The sequence below is a fragment of the Pogoniulus pusillus genome, chromosome 36 (genome assembly GCF_015220805.1).
Source record: "Pogoniulus pusillus isolate bPogPus1 chromosome 36, bPogPus1.pri, whole genome shotgun sequence".
Taxonomy (NCBI): Eukaryota; Metazoa; Chordata; class Aves; order Piciformes; family Lybiidae; genus Pogoniulus; species Pogoniulus pusillus.
Window position 1 is genome coordinate 10,438,456 of NC_087299.1, and position 18,885 is coordinate 10,457,340.

Genomic DNA, 18,885 nt, shown 5'->3' on the forward strand with positions numbered 1-18,885 from the left:
GAATTCAAAACAAAACCGCATTGTAAGAAACCTTTTCAAAGTGGGCACAGTGCTACAGTTTATATGCTCTGCACTCAGAAGGAAATCACTGACCCAGGTAGGAGAGCTCCTCAAAACACTCTTGCAGGCAGAGAGACTTCCATCAGTGCCACTTCTGGCAGTATCTTCCTCCTGAATGGCTCAAGAAGAGACGATCTGCAGCAAAGGTCAGACCTTCAGTTTCTAACATTCACATTGTTGCATGCAAATAGTTGGTATCCATTCTACATGACGGAACCAAAGGAGTATTTCAAGCACAGCTCACAGCTTTTGTGCTGTAACTCAGATCTCTTTTAGGAAATGATGTATTTCACCACAGGCTTTTTTTCTCATCTACATTTTGTTACAGAATCTCAGGAACAAATCCTGCCTTCCCTTTCAATAGCATGTTCCACTGCGATTTGTTTAGCTTTTGACAAACACTTAGGTAGTCAGACTTAAAACTTCTGAGGTGGACAAACACTAGAAATGTCTGATCAGCAGGTCAAGGTGCACCTGGAAATTATGCAGTTTGCCCTGGGTCACACAGGACATCTATGGAAAAGCTTGAAATTCAAGTCAGGAGCCCTCAGTTCACTCCTTTAACCACATGGCCTTCCTTGCAAGGCTTCATTCCAGCAGTCTCCAGTTGGGTTTGCTGCTTTCCTGTACTGCAATTACATCAATTCCTCTTTTAGCAGTGTTCCTGTATGTCTCAACTCCATTACTGTGCCTAGTGCTGCACACTGCATCTGGCACAGGAATGCAGTGTTGCTCTTTTTAGGCTGTCAAAGAGAATACATCATTACAAAAATAAATAATGTCTAGCTGCTGCTGGCATTTCAGTCCAAGCAGTATTTAGCACTTTGGGCTGATCACTGCCTGATTCAATGGCCCTAAAAAACAAGGGGTACATTCCCAGTTGAATTCAACGTGCATTTAATCAGGTCTTAGCAAACTGTGCTTCCAAACTTCATATTTCATGAGTGCCACAGTCTTTTCTATTTTTAGAGAATTATTCTCCTTACTTCACTGCACAGATTGATGCAATGGATTTTCATCTGCATGGATTATGAATGTGTTTGTCCAAGCAGGCTCTAGTTTTAGTTCTAGATTTAGTTCATTCCCAATGTGATGCTGCCTATGTGCATGGCAATCTGGGATTAATGCTAAAGATACAGATATATTTTATCAGAAGTGAACAAAAATACTCAGAAAGGCAATGAAATCTCATGTATGAGTTCAATGATAGAATCTCTCACTGTTCCAACTGCCTGCTCTTCAGACTGAGCACTCCTCTGCAGGTGAAATAAGGCAGCTTTCTTGGGCCCAGCACAGTCCTTCCAGACAGAAGCCCTGGGTGACCTTTAACAGTCAAAACGCTGCTCCACGGCTTGCTCCTTCCCTCAGGTGAGTGGGGAACAGCTTCAGCAAGGGATGTAAAGTGAAGAGAGGGAAGGAAGCTCCCATTAAATGTCCATAACTTTTAGTTCCTCAAAGTATATTTAAGTTCCCGATTCAAGAAGGTGAAATTAAACCAGTAGCAATCTGGAGAGAGGGGACAAAGTATGTGCAGGGGTGTAATGCTCTGCCTCTCAGCTGAGACAGCCTACAGACACTTGGGAAACAAAAATTACATCTTAAAACTATGAGCAGATTTAACAGTTGAACTCTAAACAATTAAACATCATATATAAACATTTCACACTTTCTGATTTCCTTTCCAAGGGTCCATAGTCTAGTCACTCAATCCTGTGCAAAGGTCATGTTACTATGGATATGACCTGCAAGAAATGTGTTGCCTCAGAGCAGTGCAAGTCACATGAACAGGCTAAAAGCCAAGCCTGCTGATTCACAGTCTTGTCAGGGTTTCATGCTTCTGTTGGTTTCACTGAAGAACAGTCCTTGCACCACCAAGTCTATGTTCGTCCTTTAAAAGTGTTCATGCAGGTGTAGCTCCCAGAAAACTTATGGATTTCTTCAAGTGCTGCCTGAGGGAGAATGCTGCAGGAGAGCAGAAAGAAAATAAGCAGACAAGACAAACCTCTTAGCCTGCTCTAACAAGAGGATGTGTAAATATACATTTATCTACACACAAACACAAGCAAGCTTCGCCTCCAAAATCAGCGAGTGAGAGTGCACAGACAAAAGGTGTCAGAATCCTGCTGTCAGTACACCTAAAGTGGAAGAAAGTTACACCAAGTCACTCTTCTGCAGAAATAGTTATCCAAGAAGAGCTGTAAAACTGTAACTGGGAAGACACCATGAGGTTTTCTTCCTCCCAGTATTGTACTGAATCTTTTCCTCTGAAATACCCACATTTAAGCTGATTTCTCTGGTTAATTTGCCATCTATTTGTGCTAAGTGTGTGGCCTCCTTATCATAAAGTGTAGGAATAGATCTGATCTCCTGACAGCTACTGTAGTGGAAAAGAAATGATTCATTCTTACAATAAAGAACAACTCTTTCCCAGCCTGTAAAGTTTCTGGGAACTTTAGTGAGAGTATCCCAACTTTCACAGTCAGAGCAAAGCATTGGTTACAAATTAGTTGTTCTTGTCTGAAATGCAGTGTTGTAATTCTTCTCCAGAAATCTCATGGACCTGTTTCAGTTCCTGACTGAAGCAGTTTTTTTCCAAAGCTTTAGTGCAAAGCCTGATGGAAACACAATTTCCCATGTTCTTTCTCTTTGTTGTTTCAGGATATGAAGTTATGACTTTCCTTCCTCAGGGACTTTAAAATTCCTGTCCTAATCATACACACAAATATTTCTGAACTAGCTTCACTGCTTTACCAGAAGCAGTGCTCCCTAAATACAGCTGGGATGTACACACCTTACTGTACAGAGATCCCTTACCTGGGGATTTCCTGGAGTCCAAAGAGTGGCTTACTAAAGAAAAATAAACTACCTGCACATGTCAATTGGTAAGACATTTCCTAGATGCAATACCAGTTCTGACCTCGGGAATCCATGTGTGGAGGGCAAAAGTGGTTTCATAAAGGGGTTAGAGCCAGAGAAAACATCTGCAAAGGGAATCTCAAAGCTTTCTCGCTTTTGCTCCTGTGAGCGGCTTTCATGGGAAGAGATGAGCCAGTGTGATCCTGGACACTGCATTACAGTCAAGAAGATGTTTGCCTTGGTGGATAGACAAAGAGCCCCATATGCCAGTCTGGCCTAACTGGAAATATTCACCTTTTTAGGATGACAAGAACATGCATTGTCCAGGGAAGGAGCAGGAAGGCTTGATTCATCTGAACTGCTTCTACTGTCCTCCTAGCCACTGTCTCTGGCTTGAGAGGAGGAAAAAGATTAGGGAACCTGAATGAATAAAAGTGAAAAAACAACATCATTATTTGTTAACCAAACTCCTTTGAGGTATCACTGTCCAAGTCCTGTTACTCACTAAGCCATTGCTGGTTACCAGCATTCAAACGTGCCCTGAAGGATGCTTCAGTTCCAGCCAGAAAACTGGAAAGCAGAAAGCTCAGTTCCAACCAGCACTACTGGGTTAGCTAAATGGTTAAGAATGTACACATTGGTGCCTTCAGGGAGAAGTGGCAAAGTGCATTCAGAACCTCGATTCAGGGATTTTCTTAAACCCTATGCAAACCAGTAGCAAAATGTCTCTCCAGTGCTGGGTTTTTCCCTTTTCTTCAGTGTTGCACTTTGCTTGATTCAAATTCCTGACAAGTACAAGACAAGTATTTTCCCCTGTTGCTTCTAACAGCAAACATAAGGCTTTTCTCAGCCCCAGCAATAGCTTAGGACTGTACATTTCTTTGGCTAAGGGAACAGAAACTCATACATTATTTCGCCTGTTGTAAAAGATTAATTTGGTCAGCCATTAGTCTTTGAATTTAGCCCGTTCTCTCAGAGAGGTAAAAAGGAGGTAAGTGGCTGTCATTCCTTTCAGTGGGAAATAATTGTCTAAGTGAATAAAGGAGGAATCTGTACTGTTAATTCTCAAATAATTTGTAGACTACTCCTTTTGAATGGCCTTCATTTTCAGGCTGCCTCCCTTCCTTCTCTGGTGGCTGTATATAGCTCAGATGCACTCAGGGAAAAACAGCATTCCCTTTTCTCTGGGGAAGCAAATGTCTCCTCCAGTACAGGCAGGCTGCATTAATATGCCAGCAGCTGAGGGAACCAGCCTGATGAGTCCTGGGTGGCCTAGTGTGACCCTCTGTTCCCAGGCAGCCAAATGAGACGTCAAATTCTCTTAACTAAATGAAGCATTAATTAGGAGTGTATTCTGATGATTCATTTAAAATGAGATGCTTTATTCAAGTTCCCCTGGACTGACCTGATTCTCATGCCCTGAAACATCTCTGTGCTGGTGTGGAAGGGCAGGACTGTTGTGGCATTCACTCCTGGACAGTCCAGCAGCCCCAGGGTCAGGCTCTCCATAAAGGCAAAGGACGAAGCTTTGGAGGTGCAATAGTCAATGGCACCAGGGATGGCTGACAAGGCCAGCACAGAGTTCAGGCAAACAATGTGTCCTTTCTGCAACTCCAGCATCCTTGGCAGGAATGCTTTGGTTGTCTGAAGAAAAGGAAAGGAAAAAAAAAAGGTTTGCTTAGCAGAGATAGAACAAAAACAATAGCTACTGAAAAAAAATAAGGTGACATGGAGCCAAGGAAGGGCAGCTTATGGCTCTGGCATCTTCTGAAAGGTTCCAGACAAAGCTGATGTGGAAACAAACCAAAATCTTTCCTAGTGTGTGAGTAAGCAGCACCCACAGGTAAAGGCCAAGGGCAGGACGCTTTGTATGTTTAAGAACTTGTGGAGGATAAAGTATTCAAAATGCTGAAATCATACACAGCTCTTTTTTACATTAATATCTGATGCAAAATGGAAGGAGTTTCACACCAGCTTCCTCCCATAAGCAGTCAGTCTCATGATCCTCTGATGCTCCATAGGTATCACAGTGCAGAAAACTCTGAGCTCAGGCTTTGAGACTGAAAGCAAATATTCTACTGGAAATCACAGAATGGAGATACAAGAAGACTAAATACTGTGCTGCTACTGGAAAAATTAAATGGCTTTTAGACTTCTTTCCTCTGGCCTTTGCCCCTCACATTGCTTTTTCTTTCTCCTTTTCATGTTAGACTGATTTTACACAGCATCATTTAGAAAGGCCTAGTAGCAGCCAAGTGTTTACTGGCTGTAACCTGTCACTCTCCTTCCCAGCTCTGAGTATATGCGGCACAAGATCTTATCTTACCCAGAACTGTCCCAGGGTGTTTATGTGCTGTGATTTGAGCAGTGCATCATCATCACTGTCCATCAGGCTCTTCCCATGGACCACAGCAGCATTGTTCACCAGGATAGTGATATCACCCACCTGCAAAAAAACCACATGTCTTGTTACAAGTAGTCTCTCCCTGAGAATCAGCAGCCACCATTACAGCTGAACTCCTGGTACTGCCCAGGTACGTTATTACTTTCATAGCTTTCCACATTCTTACCTAGAATAGAGAAATATAGAATCACAGAGTAGTTTGAGCTGGAGGGGACTTTAAAGGTCATCTAGTCCAACTCCCCTGCTGTGGAAGGGACACCTCTTATAAGACCAGGTTGCTAAAAGCCCCATTCGACCTGGCTTTGAACACTTCCAGGGTGGGAGCCTCCAGAACTTCTCAGAGCAACCTATTCCTGGATCAGTTGCTGCAGGTAGCTAGACTTTCTACCACATCTTCTGGAGGCTCACCTTTCTTTTTCCCCACTTTACCAGCAAGTTTGATTTGTTTCTCACTAAACACAGGCTGTTACTAACTTTTGCCCACAATGTGACACTGACCTTTTCCCGCACGGCTTTTGCTTGCCGATAGACCTCCTCTCGGTTTCCTACATCGCAGATGAAATAATGGCATTCTGTCCCCATCATCCTGATTTCCTCCGTGGTCTCCTTCAGGCATTTCTCAGTTCGACCCCACAGGATGATCTGCAGCAAGAAACATTGGTTAGATTCAGACTGCTTCTGCTTCAAATCCGAAATAATTAAAGCATGCTTCTAACTTCCACCATCTGATGGTTATCTCTGGTGCGTTCTCGCTGCCAGCCTCTTCACACTGGAGGCTAAGAATAATCTTCTATTACATGGGGATGGGACTTGAGTATCCTGGTGGTAGTGGTGCCCTTGATACTCCATTTACAGCTTCTTTGTGAGCGATACAATAGCTAAGACAATCAGCTCCTCAGCCTAACAGGACAGATAGATGAGACACTTGGCAAATCTTCTGTGTCATGAGAGTCCAAACCTGTCCCTGCTTTTGCTACACACCAAGATACATTTCTTCTAAAATCACAGACTTCCTGCATATCTGCTACGTCAGCTACTTGTCCTACATTTGGGCATAGTTTCTGCTCTGCAGCGTATCATGTGTAACTCTCTGCAGTGCTGTTTGCAGGCTGCTGTCCTAGGTGCATCTCGAACAAGAGGTTCATCCTAATGCAGACATCTGAAGTGAGGAATTTCAAGCATGGATTTATTCCACGACTAATGTCACGACTGGTATGTTTCTTGCCATCCTGAAAAAAATCACTGACTGGAGTGTGCTGCTGACATCAGCTGACTGCTCCATGAGTCAAGCAGCAAGATCCAGCAGAAGAAAAGGTTCTCAGTGCTCACAATTTGCACTGATAATGCAAAATTATCACTTAGTACTGCAAAATAAATGAGGACATGCACACAGTCAAATGCAGAAAATGGGCCTTGAAGATGGAGCAGCTTTGTTCTCTCAGAAGGGTGCTCTTCCCCAGCAGTGGGCCAAGATTACAGCTGCTTCCTATACCACTGTGAGGCAAGCATGGCTCTGTCTGGGATATTGATTTTTAACGGTTAAATACAAGCACACTTAAATATAATAATAATCTCTGAGTTTTCCAAAAGGTGAAAGAACAGGGTCGGGGGCGGGGGGGTGGGTGGAGGAAGTCTAAATAGGTGAACTGAATTAACCTAGTAACTGCAAGAGAAACATAAAAAGTTAGGACCTGCAGTGTTCCCTCTCCACAGCATATCCCTTGCAAAGAGCTTCAGTGTTATTATTTTTAAGGAGTCGTTAAGCTTATCTCAGAAGTGCTACTGAAACTAATCTTTGTAAGAGTCAAAGAGCTCTTCCAGTGTGACTAAGCAAGGCTAAAATGCAGAAGTACCTGAGACCTCAACCATTTCCTAAACGAGCTAAATTCACAGGTAATCCCATGCATAAATCACTGGCACATCTAGAACACACCCAGACCCATAGACTTGTATTCTCAATGCCACCAAAGGACTACCAAGTTGGTTAACCAGAAACGTCAGAGCATTTATAAACACACCAGAGATTTCATGGGAAATCTTAGCAATTTTCAAAGGCAAAGCTGTGGTCAGACTTAAAAACTGGAAGAAAACACATGGCTAAAGAAGTGCCTTGTGTATTGGCCTGTCTTTGAAGTCTCAGCCTATGACCCTTGGCCAGCAGGCTTTGGCATCTACACAAAGCTGGTAAAGCTGATGGCTATGCACTTGCTTCCTAACTCAGGGCTAGACTGGGTGGTATTTCTTATGCCAGCTCTGCAGATTTGAAGGAAAACGAAGAACATGTGAGAGATTTCACAAGCTTTCAGGAAATGTTTACCAAACACTGTTCAACTATCAGCATACACACTTACTTGCCCTCTCTTTCACAACCTACATCTCTGTGGAAAGAGGAAAATAAAAACCACTACCAAATGTCAGCTGTAAGCATCAAATTTGATACCCACAGAGTTTGCATCAGTGTGAACTTCTGCCTCTAAGCAGGATTGCACCTGTCAAGTGCAGACACTAAAAATTAACTGACAAGCAGAAGAGTGATGGAAGGTGGGAGAGGAAGAGGAAAGAAATAAGGTGTCAGACAAGGGGAGTAAGCAAGAAACTTGACATCTCATACCCAGAACCCCAGGTTTTCACACTGCTCTTGCAGAAGTAGATCCCTCTTCACTTTAATCTGTTTCGAAGACAGGCTCCTATTCCCAAGAGCTGCCACTGATGCACTGAATGTCAGGAAATACACATGGAAGAACAGTTAAGCAAAGGATGACCTGTCAAAGGAACATCTGTCTGCGATGCAGCTCTTGGACATAACATTTTTTTATGCCCAAACAGTTACTTTGGGACCTTCAATATGCTACAGGCAAGTCTTGCAAGGTGGCCCCATTAAAATCTGGGCCATCTGGGGAAGACAGAATTTGATGGTTGTCCTGCTGACAGCATTAACTTCAGTACTGATTTTGTTTTCCATGGGAAGTTTTAAGTCCTTGATACTGTTCACACTCAGGTGAAGGCTTCAGCCTGCATAAGAGAAAAGCAGTAAATGAAAGACCATTCTTTCATCAAGGTGAAAGTTCCCTAGCGGCACAGTGGGCAGTGAGGGCTCCCGACATCATTCCTGCTGCTTCTCACAGATGGATAGAACTCCACACTCAACACAACAGGCTTGGGGTCCACATTCAAGCTCGACTGCTCCTACAAGATCATACGAGACTTGCAATTTCTCTCTTATGTCAGGCCAAATGAAATTGGCACAGGCTCCCTCTAGCCTCCCAGGATATCAGATCTTACAGAGACAAGACTTCTACTTGCTGCATAAGCCTCATAGTTGAGACTTCTGTTGCTCCTCCTTTTCAGTGGGCTTTGGCTTAGTGTTTCTGTGTAGGCAACACTTCACTTTTCTTGCTTGCAGCAGTTTCAGCAATATTGTTCCAAGTCCTTACTCTGTTGACTCCTGAGATCTACAAACCTACTCGTCAGTCCTTGCTCTGCTGGATTCACCTCCTGCAGGTCGCTGCCTGGCACTCCCGAGGCTGTGTTACCGGTAACATTCTCAGTGAAGCATTCAAGTATACACCTGGAGAGGCAGCGCTAACCGCGCGCCTTCTTGATGCTCCTGGGCACTGGCGCGCCGGGGAACAGCTGTGGGCCCGCGCCCCCGTTTCGCTGCTGCGCCATGAGCTCCAGCCAGCCCAAAGCTGTGCAGTTGGCACTTCCTGTTCCTTGCAAGCAGGCACGTAAGGAACTCTCATTTGATTCTTTGCTCAGTCGCTATCACTTAGCTTTGCCCTGCCCTAGTCTGAGGGCTCTGCAAGAATCTAGATGCGCAGTTCGGGAAATGGTCTGTTTCATTAGGGAGCACAGTGTTCAGAGTGTAGCCATGGGGCTCAGAGTCTGGTCTGTGTCTTCCCTCCCTTCTGTGTTTAATTCTAAATTGGCAATCCACGTGCCCCAACTGGAGGCCAGGTCCTAGGGAGACTGGAGGCTAAGTCCTGAAAAGAATGACTCCTGCAGACACAGAAGTTCGTGTCTGGGACAGGGGGAAATGCAGAGGAATAAAGCAGAGACAGACATGGCGTTCCGTATGACAGAGCCCGTCGGGACGCTGCACAGCCACCCATTCAGGGTAATTTAATGGTGGACAGAGGAATATTTAATCTGTGGTTTGGATATGTTCTTGGACAGACAGTTTTCCGCCCTGGAAAGAATCCAGCCTCTAATTCTTCTCCCCCTCCACCTCTCGTCATCCCTCCGCTGCCCCTCCCTGCGGCACCAGACACGCTCCCTTCACAGAGTTACTGACCAGAAAATTGCCGAGGGCAGGAGCCCAGCGAGGCGGTTAATCCCCGCTGGCTGCCCGCTCCTGGAGGCTTCCTGCCCCGGCCTTACCTCTGGGTGACCCCAGGACTGGCAGGCAGGAGGCAGGTGCAATGTTAAAGCAATCGCTTCTGCTGGGAGAGGCGCGGAGCCCGCAGCAGCCGGGCAGGAGCCTTCCTCCCCTGGATTTTTGGAGGCAGAGGAACCTCGGCCGCCCTTCTCTGACCGAGCTGCGAAGCAGGCAGCGGCGCTGACATCACGGCTCGGGGCAGATTTTCCCAGGGTTTATTCATGAGCAGAGTTTTGCAAAACAAACCTTATCTCGAGATCTTCTCCCCTCTGGCAAGTGACCCACCTCCTTATCTGGCCCTAGGAAAACCACTGCAGCTGGAGGCAGCAGACCCTGCACCCTCTGCTCCCGGGGGCCTCGTTAACTCTGGCCTCAATCTGCTAATGAGACCTGCCCTGAGGGCGGGGGGACAACAGCGAGGGCTGAGCTGCTGCACCGAGGCAGGACTTTAAGGGAGCCTGCCACTGGCTGCTTGCTCAAAGCCCCAGACCTGAGCACGGGTCCAAGCCTGATTTTCACCCTAACGCAAGTAAGTTATGCTTTTGACCACCACAAAATCAGATAAAGCCGCTAAATTATATAAACTGCTCTAGACTGGAGCCGCTATCAACCACAATATACAAACACGATCCACGTTTCCAGAGACTTAACTGTGTTACTGGTGTAGGAGATGAGGTCAGAGCTAATTTTCCATCATTTACAAGGCTATTTAACTTGTTTAGTCCGATTTTATTGCCAGCACAGCTCAAAAGCAGCAGCAAAGGAGCTGTGTCAATTTGGCTGTACTAGCAGCAAACCTGTTGTGATATTTTATCACTCCAGGGAATTAGACCAGGATGGGAAGAGTGTCCCACAATAAAAGCATTTCTGGACTGAAGATGTGCTATTTCTTGACCCTCCCCTTAGATTGTGTGAGTTGTTTTTTCCAGCACACTGTGGTCAGCAGATAAAACTCCCGTTGCAAAAGTTTCTGCATTTTATGATTCATGAAGCATTTATCTGTATCAGTTTGAAGACACTGAAAGATTAAAGTGTTGCAGAGAGACACGAAAGTGCCTTTCTGGCCTGACCTCATTATTGCTGCCTCCACAAATCAACCACAACTCCTCACCACAGATCAGCAGAGATAGGAAGTAGTTGGTAGGTCAAGATATTCCTCTTTTCAACCTCCTTCCCAGTCCAGCGAAACAAAAGTTGCTCTGTTTGAGCTGCTGCCTGTCATTGCCCAGACTGCTACCTTTGTTCAAACAGAGAAAGCCTTTCTGCACCCAACACTGAAAGTTTCTGCATACTTTTAGGAAGTACAAAGTGCAGATAATCCACTGAAGCATGTCACTCTTATCCCCGTATTATTTACAAAGCCAGGTAGCACTAACTCACAGCTGGTTCTCCGAAGAACAGCATTCCAGTGTATCTCATAATCCTGGCAGAGTTTTGCACATCATAAGAACAAGAGGCTCAATCTCGCAGCCTCAAAAGCGTTTCACGTATTTTGCCTGTCAATGGCACAAGGGTTTTCTCCTCCGGCCCTTCCCCTCTCTTGCCCTCAGGGCAAAGTCAGACAAGTTCTTTTAGGAGCTCTCCAAGAGAGAGGCCTTCTAAAGACAGATTACTGGAAGAGTGAAAGGTGTGGCCCTTCAGTGTGAAAAGCCAATCTTTGCTTTAGAAAGAAAAAAAGAACCTTTTGATGCCTGAAGTAGGTCAAAATACTTAACCCAGCCCCTTAGTGACACTTATATAAAAGTAAGCAAACAAAGCCGGCCAGTGGCAAAATTTTCTCAATTCCCACAGTTGGAAAGTGAATATCAAAGCTGCGAGGGATGGGAATAAGAATGATTATAAACAAGCACGATGGAGTCAACAGAGTAAGTCCATTTACCAATTTCACACACGAGCTTTTGCCGGGTAGTATTTAGAGGTTGTAAAGACATGAGACTATTAGAACTTAATTTACATTTAATCCAGCCACCACGGTAAGCATGAAACACAGACTCGTTTGAGTTAAGGAGTAATATATAGTAATGAGATTAGAAGTTAGGTCTAAAGAGACTTCAGGAGACTAACAAGACGGAATTGCAATGCCTTTAGTCCAGAAACAGAACTTCTATTGCTTTACCTGTTGACTTAGCGCTCAATGGGATTAATGTTATTCACCTAAAATACAGTGAATTCCAACTCTATCTCAGCCACCCCTTGTGCTCTCTGAAAGAAACAAAGCAGCACCTAAAAATCATAGAGAATAGGTCAACACCTGTCTCCTAGTCACCAGAGGCACAGGCTCCCTCTAAAGAGGTGAACAAATGCCTACTGTTCTTACAGTCAGGACTATTTAAGGACAGGTGGCCCCACACGGACTTTTTTCCAGTGGTTTTTCCAATTGCTTTCGTCTGCAACATGAACTGCGACTCCAGACTGCCTTGGGAGCAACACTTTTCAGCTCTGTTGTACAGAACAGTTGAGGAAGGGGAAGGGTGAGGGTTGTTTGCAAGAAGAGGTCACGCAGGAGTCAGCCTTTACAATCCTATTAACGCTGGGACAGGGTCAAATGGAGTGCACGTTCCAACAAAAGCACCAAGTGGCCACAAGCTGTCACACTGCGAAGGTTCAGGGAAGGATTTGGGGCGGGGGGAACCAACAGATTTTTAATGGTGAATGTCTGCCACACCATGTGTTAGAAGCAGCCTCTGCTGCAGGGAACCAAAGCACACAAAGAACTATCCCGCAATAAAATCCGTTGGCTGCAAAACAGAAAGAAGTGGTGTACTTGGGGGTGGGGAGAGGGCTAAAGTTTTGAAGTTAGGTATGAGAGGTGAGGCTTTGTGGATACCTACCAACAGAAATATCATACTCCATCCCGTCAAAAATAACTCCTTGGCATGCCGTCCCTGTGATCCAGGCTCACATAAAAACGTCCACAGAGATCTGAGGAAATTGTGGGGAGGGTAAATATGCAGGTGCAGAAAGCCCTTCTGCACTGCAAACACAGCAGCCAGGATGAAGGGACAGAAAGTCTGTAAATAATATTTCAAAGGGGGAAAAAACACTGGATCTGCTTGACAGAAACGTTGTGGCCCAACAGAGCTGAAGGTCTGCTGTGTGCAGAGTTTTCCTTCCAAAACGCTTCACTGTACTTCTTACATAGACCTCTCAAGGCAAAGGGTTCTTAACATGTGGCAGGTTAAATGTTCATGTAACACAGTTAAACATTTACTATGATGGAAAGTCATGTTGACCCTGAGCTGCTGGAGTGTTTGGTTTTGGAAAGCTAAAACCAAACCTTTAGATTACAGAGCAGTGTTAGAACTAAGGGACACGTGAGATGAAAAACGTGGACCCGTCACCTGACTGGCTCACAGGAACTCCTGTAATTGCCTGGTTGAGTTAGCTGAAAAGTCACCTGCGTTTTGACTAGCAAAAGGGAAAGACCAGGCCTAAGAAGAATTAAAGAGCTACAAAGTGGGTGCCAAGAGAACAGGGCTATTTTTTCCAGTCTGTCTGTATGAGCAGTGCTGGGGGGGTCTCACTGCCTCACCACCTTTCAGACAACATACATACTCCAAGGGTTAGTCTCCTGTGTACCTTACAAATTGATCAATTGTGCTGGGTTCGCAGCTAACAGCAAAATAAGATCATTTCCGGGTTTGCTTTAAGCTAAACCATTCTAAATACTCCATCAGCACTTTACTTACTGGGGGCAATATAGAAAATTCCACTGCAAGCTCTATTTAAAAAAGATAAAACATTTACAGAGGCTATACTGGAAAGGTAACTTAATTAGCTTCTGATGTTGGGTCACTTCTGAGCTCTGTTCAGTAATCCATGAGCTGTGAACTGGAGCTAAGTTTACTCCACATTGTCATGTAGGTCTGTGGGGTGCCACTGTAGAGCTGTTACCAGGCACGGGGACTTTGCATCTCGCTGTACTGTCACGTTCACAGAATGGACAAATAAGCTGGGCAAAATGGGAAGGTTATTGTCAGAAGCTCTGAAAAATGAGGAAAGCCTCAGGGAATGTTTACAAACCAGAGGAGGACGCAGGCAGACAGACAACCTCGTCTCTTGTAGGAGCATCACAGAAGAGAAAGACTAGGGGAAGGAAGGGTTTAAATGTGTTAAACTGGAAGGCGCTTCCTACAAAACCAGACCAGGATTAATAACATTTCCAACACTGTCATTATAAACTACCCTCCAGCAAGGCCTAAAATATGTTCCAGACCAGCCACATGCATAATATGATGCAGTTCTTGACTGAAAAAAATGATTCCTCCCATGAGGCTGCTGAAGAAGTACTGAGAGTTAAACCAGCCTGCATTAAATTCATACGTAAACTGCACACTAGCAACAGCTCCAGGCAAGCTCCTTCACAGGCCTCCTTGTTTTCCTCCAGAAAAAAGAGCACTGCTACCACTTTAAAGCTATCTAAAAGCTGTCAAAAGGTGCTTTTCTTGGAATTACTTTAGTGAAAGAAATAAAAGATATTGCTTAGAAAAAAGCTTCAATATTCAAATGCTTAACTGCTCTCCTACCTTTGTATGTACATTTCAACTGTTAGTTTTTAACGGTGTTGCTATGCAGCAGGGCAGAATTTCTCAAATCTCTTCATCTGTTGCACAAACGAGAGTTTTCAGGACATATTTAGCTCAGCCTATTCATTTGAAGAAGGAGGATGGGAACTGGAGGACTGTAAACTCCCAGAGCATCCCCAAAGTGGTACAGCATGGCCAAAAAGCGTCTTTTCACTGACTAAAACATGAGATAAACTTTGCTTCCCTGTATCAAGTAACCTCGTCAGTACCTAGGATTTAGCTGAGGGGCAGTATTAGAATATTGAGCCCTTAATGTGTTCAAAGTGGGTAACAAACACAGCTCTGTGCCGTGAGGGTTTTCTGCCTACCTGAAGACTGCAGAGCACTGAGGATCTGCAAAATGCTTCTGTGAAGTGTGTGAAACTGAGCCCTGCAAACCGGGCCCATTTGTGGCTGACCCACATTCACTGCACAACAGCCTCGAACTGCTCTGAAAAACATGCACAGTTACACAAAAGCCAGACCCAACTGCGGGAGCCAAACGGTCTACAGCGTGCTGACTGACCCGCAGCAGTGGGAAATCTCAAGTACCGTCATCAGTGAAACTGCACTTACGAGTCTAGATCCTGAAACAGTGTGACAGAATCAGAGAATCAAAGGGTTGTTTCAGTTGGAAAAGCCCTCTAGGACCATCCAGTCCAATCACCAACACCACACCACTGTGGCCATGAAACCATGTCCCAAAGTGCCATGCCCACAAACTTCTTGGCCACCTCCAGGGCCGGTGACTCCACCACCTCCCTGGGCAGCCTGTGCCAGTGCCTGACCACTCTTGCAGTGAAGAAATTTTTCCCAATATCCAATGCAATTTCAGGCCATTTTCTTTCATCCTATCACCTGATTCTAGAGAGAAGAGACTTTGGCCTAAACCTGTGACGCAGAAGCAAATCAAAAGTATTTTAACTGCTTTTACTGATGATTCCAGTGGCTGAAGAAGCCTTTGGGGTCGACTCTCCTTACTATTCTTAGTATTTCAACGGTTAGGGATTTTCTATCTTCGATTGTCCCTTTGAACTCCGGGAAAGAAACTAAAATCTCTTTATGGGAGTAAGATGCTTTTCTAAATGTCTGCTTTTGCAAATGTTCTGGACCAAAATAAGATAATGACAGTGGTCAAACCCATCAGCATAGCACTTCCTCTGTGTGAGCAGTAAACAAGTGTAATGATGTCATTAGGAGCTGGCTGACCCACTGCTGAACTCCAGGCTGTAAAGGAGATGTGAGGTGCCAGATCACCAGGCACGCACAAACTTACCCCCACACAAACACACACTGCACACACTTCCTTCCAGCATAAAAGGTGCCACAGAGCAATCTGCAGCAGTGGGACTTCATCACCTAGGGAAATGAAACCCTGAAACCCCCTTTGATGGCTTAATGTTTTGCTTTTAAAGAGGCAAACCTCTTGCTTCCATGAAGCACACGTTCAAACATAAACACAACACAGACAAGGGTCTCTAAGGGGCCTGGATTAAAATCAAATAACAAGCAACACAAAGAACACTCTGCAACATTGCACAATCAGCATATGTCAGCCCCCCAAATCAAACAGCTCAGTTCAGTCAGACAGGACTCCCGTCTCTCCCAGGAGCCTTGGAAATGTTCTTACATCATTTCTGACAGCTCACTGTAGTCAGAGCCAGCTCTGTTCTATGACCACTTTGGGAAAGAAGTACTTGTACCAGCTGGATGTCTTTAATATTCCACTTGGAAGTATGACCTCTTCTCTTTAAGGCAGTGAAGCTGATTTTTGTCCTTCAGTGCAAGGGATTTTTTTAGGAGCTAGGGCACAGGAAATTTTAGTTTGCAGTCAACATAAAGCCAAGCTGCTGAAAGTGAATGTCAGGATTTCTCATTCCCTCTCCACACCACCACGTCTTGCCCTGATCAGAGCCAAGGAGTCTCTGTTTACTGCTAGCAAGGAGATTAAAATGACATATCTAAGACAAACACCAATTCAATCTTCATGTAGAAAATATCTGATTGTCTGCTCTTATTGTTGATCCATTCTTTTTAAGGGCAGAGAAAGGTGAAGTGTACAATCTTTGCAACAGTATCTCCCACTCCCATTCATTTATTTTAAGTCCAGTATGTCTGAGGTTTTTCTTAGGATCTAGTGCCCAGAGTTAAAATATTATGCACAGTTTCTGCCTTCAGTTAAAGTGGAGCACGTTTAGCTGCTCCTTAGTTATGGAGAAAATCTTGAAAATGTGACTTGGGTGTCCCCAGTGATTCAAAGGGCAGACAACAAAGCCATAATTCTAATTACTTAAAACATCATGCTGGGTTTGGGTTTTTTTGAGTGGTAATTCCTGATTTTTTAACCTGGGCCTGGCTGCGCAAGAGGCATTTGCTGCTCAATGGAGCTTCTAAGGAACCCTGAAAAAAGATTCTGTTCAGTGTTTGAAGTTTTCATGTTCTGATACAAGTCAGCACTCGAGGAGCTCTAGCAGGGTCAGTCCACGACTTCCTGGCCAGGAGAACACTCCTGAAAGACAGACAGTACCTATGGATACAGCTGGTGCAAGCTGGTATCTGCACTGACCCGGAGAAGGAGCACGAACCGAAGAAGTCAAACCTATTCCAAATTGCTTCAGTTAGATAAGGGATGAAATACATTAGCCAGCTCATACCAACTGCCACCTCGGTTTGATACAGACTCTTTCTAACCTCTGGCTCAAAGTGTGCCCTACTACATGACAATCACAGCCCAGAAAATGTCCAGGTATTATTTTCATACCGCCTCAAAGTGCGTATAATTTTATGTTGCTTAAGTACACTCAGAGGTGTAACTCCACTGATTACCTACTAAGAGGCAGATTCCTCTCACAGCCACATACATAAAGCATAACTGATTTCAGCAGAGCTGCACTGGTGCTTCAAACACAATTTTATGGCCACAAGTGGAGCACTGACACATTTGCTCAAGCAATGTCAGGCACAGAAATCCCTATGTTAATCAAAACAAGCTCTGTAGCACTGTATTCAATAAATCGTAATTAAGAAGGTGGCAACATAAGGGTGTCTGTCCACAAAATCCTTTGGTAATTATGCATAGTTTATGGCCAAGCTAATAGGCTGAACAATTTAAATTAGTTACAAACTCTGCCAAGGTACCCATCTATTCCCAAGTCTATTAATTAGAATCAATTTAATCCCCACTGGGATGGAGGTCAAACAACACGTATTTGACCCTCTTCTACTGGCGTCAGTGTTATCAGCCAATGGATCTGGCAGTGCCTGGGTCTGACTTGTTCTCCTCTTCAGCCTGTTGACATGATGCTCTGAAGAACCGAGGCTGGGCCCAGCTAAAGAGATCTCTCTAATAATTCCTGCTTTATATTCCTGATAAGCACACAGGTTTCACAATCCCAGTTTGTTCTCTCTCGGGGGGCTGTAGCTCTCCGTCTATCCAGACTGTTCATTTTCAGTCTTTGTGCAGGGCCTACAGCCACTCTTAAAGCAAATCCCCATGCCAGACTAAATGGACTTAGCTCACCAGCATGCTTAATCCATTCTGGAGTGCAGAAAAACTATCTACGTGTCAGTGCTTCAGGTAGAAAGAGTTCTGCAAACCCGAGACAACTTTTTCCTAGCTTGTGCCAGACTCATGACACAAAAGCAAGATAAATACACAGCAGCACCTTTTACAAGTCACTGTAGGTGATGAACCCACACAAATAAGTTTCACCTTTCTCATTTCATGTGAGAAAGGTGAAACATCATAGACCAAAACCATCCTGTCAAATGTCAAATTCAGAAAAGCTGTCTTCTTCCTTTCTTTGGTACAGCTAAGACTAAGACCCCAGAGTCAAAGAATGGTTGAGGCTGGATGGGACTGCTGGTGGTCACCTGGCCCATCCCTCCTGCTCAAGATCATATACCTCATCTACAGCTTTGAGCAGGTCAACTCTCCTTCTGAATTTCACTGCCTCCTCTTCAAGCTTTCCAAATCTGAGCCTCTGTATTCACTTTAAGGGCATTCTTCCTATGTCACCTTTCAGTTAGCATCAGAGCTTCTACTGCAGTCTTTACCTCCCAGCACTGATTTTCAATACCCCTTGTGCTTTTTGCCATCCCTCTCTCAACATTTTCCAGAGCTCTTTAGTGTTGCTCTTCAAATTTCACCCTAGAACTTCCATTGCTGTGATGCCTTTCCTTACCCATACTTACGGAACGGGTAAATGGGTGGTGCTGAAATACTTATTTCACAATCCCCACCAGTGCAGCCTGCTGCTGCCTTTTGGTTTGCATCTATGTTGTAACTCCTGAGCTAGGCATCACCTTTTCTTTCATCCTCATACAGCTCATTTAGCATCTTTTTGCTAAATAATTTCTGCTGCATGAGTGGCTTTCAAGGAGCTACAACAACGTTTATAACCTCACCTTTCAAACTTCCTTCAACCTGACCTAGTTGTGGATGTCCCTGCTTACTGCATTGGTATTGGACTAGATGACCTTTAAAGGTCCCTTCCAACTCAGTGCATTATAGGATTCATTCTAGGGTTTTCTGAATTCCTACAGCACTGACACAATCCTTCTATTTCGTGGGAATCTCATTTAACTGTCTGATGGCAGTCCTTAAGTGATTTAAAAAGTGA

The 18,885-nt window shown here is 44.6% G+C and overlaps 1 protein-coding gene across 7 annotated transcripts in view; it reads right to left on the reverse strand.

Annotated features, from left to right (window-relative positions):
• Window positions 1-1,487: 1,487 nt before the first annotated feature.
• DHRS3 (dehydrogenase/reductase 3) overlaps window positions 1,488-18,885 on the reverse strand; it is a 29,159-nt gene continuing 11,761 nt past the window's right edge. For 5 of the 7 annotated variants that reach the window (XM_064172200.1, XM_064172199.1, XM_064172198.1 and 2 more), the window contains 5 exons: window positions 5,819-5,962; window positions 5,243-5,362; window positions 4,322-4,560; window positions 3,211-3,336; window positions 1,488-2,022 (listed from right to left, as the gene is read on the reverse strand). In XM_064172200.1, coding sequence (XP_064028270.1) covers window positions 1,938-2,022; window positions 3,211-3,336; window positions 4,322-4,560; window positions 5,243-5,362; window positions 5,819-5,962 — 714 coding nt within the window. In that variant the 3' untranslated portion in view covers window positions 1,488-1,937. Of the gene's footprint in view, window positions 2,023-3,210; window positions 3,337-4,321; window positions 4,561-5,242; window positions 5,363-5,818; window positions 5,963-9,700; window positions 9,920-9,944; window positions 10,070-18,885 lie in introns of those variants that run through there. The other 2 variants (XM_064172202.1, XM_064172203.1) reach the window with 2 other exon arrangements.